The 6231-nt window shown below is 39.0% G+C and overlaps 1 protein-coding gene across 1 annotated transcript; it reads right to left on the bottom strand.

Moving 5' to 3' along the window:
- Window positions 1-687: 687 nt before the first annotated feature.
- LOC103956752 lies at window positions 688-5431 on the bottom strand. The gene is made up of 4 exons (XM_048569563.1): window positions 5224-5431; window positions 3985-5116; window positions 2249-2919; window positions 688-2120 (listed from the first exon to the last, which is right to left on the bottom strand). The coding sequence occupies exons 2-4, from the start codon at window positions 5088-5090 to the stop codon at window positions 1099-1101; spliced, it is 2799 nt and encodes a 932-aa protein (XP_048425520.1). The 5' UTR covers window positions 5091-5116; window positions 5224-5431; the 3' UTR covers window positions 688-1098.
- Window positions 5432-6231: the final 800 nt, after the last annotated feature.

The raw sequence follows: 6231 nt of genomic DNA, 5'->3' as shown, positions 1-6231 counted from the left end.
CCTTAATTCAAAAAGACGTGGGAACTTATATGAAACCAATATCGCCACTTAGTATTACCATATAGTAATATTTCTCTTCACTTGCAATTAAGGAGTCTTAAGTTTGATTCTCATGAATGTCAAGTTCGCTACCAATTTATTTTTCCACCGCTTAATATGAAAATGTGACACATTCCATTTTGAGAACAGTGTTTACCAAGGGTGGTTCGATATGGGATCCCAAACTGAAAATGGGATCTCGAATCCCAAATTGAAAATTTTTGGGACGGAAATTTGAAAACCAATCTCGAACCAAAATTTCTGTATTCCCAATTTTCGAAATTTCCAAAATGTTTTCAGTATTTCGGGATAGATCGGATCTGATATTGGGTTTTGGCTTTTGGGTTGAAATTTGAGATTTTTTTTATGTGGGCTAAATTTTGGGTTTTTGATCTAAAATTTTGTCCCTCAATTTCATATCAATTGAAATTTAAGTTTTTTACCTCATTTTAATTTTGAAATTTCATACCAATTAAAATATCAATTCATTCATACCAAGTCAAATTGATGTTCCAAAGTTTCAAACTACTTAATTTCATACTTTTATTTCTAATATAGTCTACTGTCAAACGACTTAAATTCAACATTCAACATGCATGCAACCAAAATAAATATATATATTTTTTCGATTTGGTTCGGGATTTCTGAACCATTGAATATGTAATCCCGATTCCCGTACCGAAAGGTTTGGTCAGGATTCCAAAAATTTCGGTATATTGGTTTGGAAATTTTCGGTATGGGATCAAGAATTTTTTGGTTTGGTTTGAGATTTTCGGGAAAAAATTCCAACCCTAGAGTTTACATTAATTGAATAATCTTTTCCTTTGCTTACAAAGTTAAATACAAGCCAATTTTCGGCTGCATTACAACATTAGCAACACAATCCCAATTTCCCTTGCCAAAAATCTGTTTTTCCTCCACTCACCCAAATTGTTCTCAGCACCAACCCCACTCACATAAAGCTTAAAAGAAGGGACAAAAAAAAAAAAAACAGAAATTACAGAAAACGTTTGTTTTTGTGTATAAATAAAGAATAATCAACTAACAACAATTCAATTTTTAAAATTTGGCACACCTCGATGGCAGACCTGTTTGATGATCAACCATCACTATCTCGGTGGCATTATTGCATCCAATCACATCCTGCCCCAACTTTGCCCCGGCTGCCTTTAGGCCTTTCAGAGAGACTCGTTGGTTGAAGAGATTCAAAGATGGCAGCCTTGATGCTGGAGGCAATTTCCCACCTGGCAAAAAGTTCCTAAAGTCTTCCTTCAACAATGGCACCTCAAAATCTGATTTGTCATGCTTCACCACATTGTCCTTGGCACTGATATGTGCCCCGGGTTCCATATGATTAGTCGAAAAGCTTGCCTGGTTCGGGAAGTTCGGATAGAGACTGACGTACCCTCTGAGGTACATCATGTCTATGAGGAACTTTTTCCATGAAGCTTGCCATCCATTAGTCCTGGACTTGGGTATTTGAACCGGGTTTTTCTTGGCGTCTTCGGTGAATCTCATGTTCATGTAGACATAGAATTCTCTCCATTGCTTGGGGAAGAAGACTGCACCCCAACTGCAGGGTAACTGATGGAAATAAGGTGTGTTTGGATGGATGTTCTTGAAAAACTCGGTTGGATTCCACTTAGGCCTTTCTTTCACCACTTCAACCAGCTTAGGGGTGTAAAGAGAGATTGAGGAGAGCTCTGGGAGGGACACTTGGGGGTCATAGTGGTAGGCTATGAGGGCATATTTGATCCATAGGTAGTAGTAAGGAGAGACTTCGATATCATCCTCAAGTAACAGACCAAAATCATCGTCGGATGAAGGGTACCAACTCTCGCTAACAGCTCGAATAAGCCCTCCTTGGATGATTCGTCTTTTGAGGGTTTTTGGGCCATGAGGCCAGTCAAAGGAACTTACTAGTCTAATTGTTGCCTCATCCACTTTACTGTCCATGTTAAAGCTGATTGGTACCTCATCACCAAGGTAGTAGGCATCACTGAGAGATTTGAGCAGCCTTGTAAGTGAGTGAACTCTGTTTTGGGTGATGATGTTGATAGATATTCGCATTCGGTTCCAATCTGCATTCGAGAAATTGGTAGGTTAGATGCATGCTAAAAGAAAGTACTAAAGGGTACGGAAAGTTAATGATATATTTTTAGGCATATTTGATAACTAATTGGAGTAAAAAGCTATCAATTCAACTTACTTGGCAATGCTGTTGTTCTAAGATCAGCCATCCAAAGAACCTTTGAAATCGAAGGCCTTGGTAAAAGAACCAATGTGGTGGCATTCAAATTAGTCTCTGTTGCCATTTTCAGTGCTTTCTTCACGTTAGGATTAATGTCAGCCACTGTGATCACCACACTTGGGTTATGAATTTTGATCAATCCTTTCATGCTAGCATACACTCCTTGAAGCACTACCACCTCCGAGTTCGATACTCCAGAAAGAGCTCCCACAGCCAAATCGAATATCTTAAACCTTCGCTCTTTACAGACCAACTTAGGCCACTTGAGAGCAGTCGCTGCATCTTCACAACCGCAGTAGTTGCCACCCGAGACAGCGATGTAAGCTTTCTTGCCAACGGTAGACCTGAATTTCTCAAGAAGGGGTGCAAGTGCCTTAACTTCATCAACCGAATGAGCATAGAAGAGAGCATCAATATTTTGAGGATACATTGCAGCCCACTGAGTGATGTAACCAGTTGATAATGCTTTCCACCATTGATCATCTCGGACTTGAACGATATCTTTGAAAATTACAGTGGTTTCGGACACATAAGCAAGTCTATGTTCACTGTCACCCCAAGTTTCCTTATCATTTGAGTCAACTGGAAGAACAAATGATCCTGCATTTCTGTACTTTTGAAGCTGATAGCTGCATTTTCACCAAAATAACAAAGCAACCATTAGAAACTTGTTCAAATCGCTAAATATAATCCATTTGAGAGTTGTATTTCCAGTTGATAACAGATTACTCAGAAAATGCCTAAGTGTGTGAACTATTCTACAAGGTCAACCTCCATCGTACGACCAGTCACTTCAATGCTCTACTTAGTTACTAGTAGGCTCTTCTAGGCTCAGCGCCACAAAAGTACTTAAACATAGATTACATGGAGAATGGTAATTGAGAATTTAACATCCAATACACTAACAATATTTTTTTCTTTGTTTTAACTTGTAACCAATATTCCAATGTTTTTGCAGGAAATATTTGAAATATTTGTTGTTGGTGTGATTGCTGCTGTTGGTAATGACCAAGAACCCTAATGTCCTCCAACCCAAATGCAACGCAATATTAAACCCACAATGCTGAAGGGAATCTGGAAAATTTAAATATATATAAAGTGGGAGCAAATAATATACAATAGACTAGCAAGTGGACGCAGAAAATCAACTAGTGGAAAAATTAGCAATATTAAATAAAAAATATCAATGTTTACATCCACAAAAGGCAAGTTGACCACATTGTTAGAGCATTAGTGTTAGATTCCTTCACACAAACTAATCCCAATTAGAAACAAAATCTGATTACGGAATTAAAACTTGAAAAAGGCCAATTGGTGACAGAGTCGATCTTCAACTTTTCTGGATTTTGTGTTCACAATTTATTCCAAATCAATATTCTAAAACTTGCCCGAATTAATTAAAATTTCCATCTAAGGAAAATTTCTGATTAAATACTTGAAAGTGTTGCCTACTTGGCTGAAATTAACAAAATCACATTGGAATTCAACTGTAATTTTCTCTAGTAATTAGTAATATGAGCCTATATCAAGGTAAAAACTACTAAGATGAAAATAACTAAGCAGACACGAGTTAGGCCAGTTGGGTAGAGCAGAGTGCTCTTCTCTTCACTCGAGTTTGAATCGTCCTACCGTATATTAGAGCAGTTAATATTATCGTGTCTAAAAAAAACCAATGAAATGCAATAAAAATGTACCTGAGGTGCAGATCTTCTCCGGTCGAAAAGGTGAAGGGTGTCTCAGTGAAAAGTGTCTTGATAAGCTCTGCAGACAAGAACCAAGAGCTGGAAAGGAAGTCCACCTGCACAATTTTATCCAGTGTGATATCATACGCAGGGTCAGGCAAATAAAGCCCTGCCTCCTTAGACCTGAACTTTCTGTAGCTTGGAAAGGTAAAATCCTTCTGCCTGAATGGCAAAATCCTCCCTATGCTGCCCAAAACCGCGTTCTTGTACTTCTCCGTCCCCGCCACATGTGACAAAATCTGCAGCATTTTCTTCCCAGGAATCATGTCATCGTCAAGAATGTACACAAGATCAGCTTCGGTTTGTAAAGCCATTTGGAACCTTCCATAGTACCTGAAGTCATAGCTTGAACTTATGAAGCTTATCCTCGAATCGTTGTAGCTATCGACAATTCTCTTTAAAGAGAGCTCATTTGGGCTCCCAAATGAAAGAACCCAAACATGGTGGAAAGGAAGGGTTTGTTGAAGCAAAGTGTCCAGCTGAGCACAGAGTGTTTTTCTCTTGAAGTGGTTTAAGATCACTGTGACTTTTGGCTTGTTGGGGCCTTTCAAATCCCACTTTGATTTCATTGCAATCAGCTGAGCAAGAGTTTCCGTGCCAATGGATTTGCTCTGGAAGTCCAAAACCTCATTGTAAAGCTCTGTCTTGAGCTTGATCATCTGAGCATCATTGGACTTCTTCTGCATGAAATCAATCTTTTCGTGCTCACAAACTAATGAGGGCGTGATTGGAAGGCTTTCGGTTCCAACAAGAGAAGCGGATTGTTGATAGTGGTTGAGAATGTGGGGTTGGATTATATAGTGTTTCCATTGCTGTGCAATCTTGGTAGCCCATGCAAAGTCTGGTTTGGTTCGTAAGTCGATTGAAGGGCTCATGTAGTAAAGGAGGAATGTTGCATAAACTGCAAAGGCAAATTGGAGACAAGTGAGAGCAGTTACAAGCCTAGCAGAAGTACTCTTATGAGGCTTCAGCTTGACCTTCCCTCCCACATAATCATTTAGCATTCCTTCCAAGTAATCTGCACTTCTCGTATTCGAATTTCGAGCCATCCCCCTCATTTGAATTCAATCTAGATCAATCACACCTGCAAAAGATGAAATTATCATCGAACACATTCATAAATCGGTCATCGGCCTTGGATAATGAGCTGAGAAAACAAAACTTGTAAAGCAATTAAAGCTTGAAACTCACCAAAAACAAGAACCCAAATGAGCAAAGACAACAAATATGAACTTGTTAGAGTGCTAGCTATTAAATAAGTGGAGGTTGAGATTATTATTTCAGAAATTTCATCAAACACTTGGACTTCACCACCAACAACAACGTTGAGGAGAAAAGCTTTTGAGAGGCCAAAAGGGCTTTGAAGTAAGCTGGTCCTAATTGTGTTGACAAGCTTTGAAGGGTCATGTGTTTTTATATATATGTAGTAGGAAAAGTACAAGAAAAAGTGAAGGGGAAGCACCCCATGGAAAATGCAGCAGAGGTCACATGGGGCAAAACGCATATAATTAAAAAAGGACTGTTAGGATTAAAGTATAACAAGAGAGTTTTTTAGACGCGTTCCCTTCACTACAACTCTTACATTTCCACCCTTAAGACATCCATTGAAAGCCGGATTTGCTGCCGCAGATAAGGGCTTCCCCTGCGTTTTCGGCACTGCTATGTGACCAAAAATTCTCTCTCTCTCTGTCTCCGTCTCTGTCACTCTCATATTTACTGCCCACTGAGGCCCCAGAAGCCAATCGAAGCCAATAGAAGTCTATAATCATTTTCTAACGGACATTATAGAAGGAGTATTGTTAGGTAGATCAAATTTGTAGATCAAATTTTTAGACTAAATTTGCAAATATGTGATGTGTCACAATAAAAAATAAGGAGAAATTAGGTTCTCATCCTTCCTTTTGCTACTTCATTGATTAAAATCCTATTCATTATCAATTTTTGATCAAGGTCATTGGGTATTAATAACATCATTAATTATTTCAATAATAAAATATTTTTTTATTTCTAAATATATTCATTTAATGTTAAAAATGTTACATTCAAAACCGTGAGGGCGTGGTCGGGGCCCAAAGCGGACAATATTGTGCTACGGTGGTGGATCGGGCCCGGGAAGTGGTGCCACCCGGGCCGGGATGTGACAATTTGGTATTAGAGCCTAACCCTGGCCGCGTGTGTGCCGACGAGGACGTCGGGCCC

The sequence above is a fragment of a genome, unplaced genomic scaffold, assembly GCF_019419815.1.
Source record: "Pyrus x bretschneideri cultivar Hongxiangsu unplaced genomic scaffold, Pyrus_bretschneideri_v1 Contig5, whole genome shotgun sequence".
Classification (NCBI taxonomy): domain Eukaryota; kingdom Viridiplantae; phylum Streptophyta; class Magnoliopsida; order Rosales; family Rosaceae; genus Pyrus; species Pyrus x bretschneideri.
The sequence above is the reverse complement of the archived record's forward strand: the minus strand, read 5'-3'. Positions and strand labels throughout refer to the sequence as shown.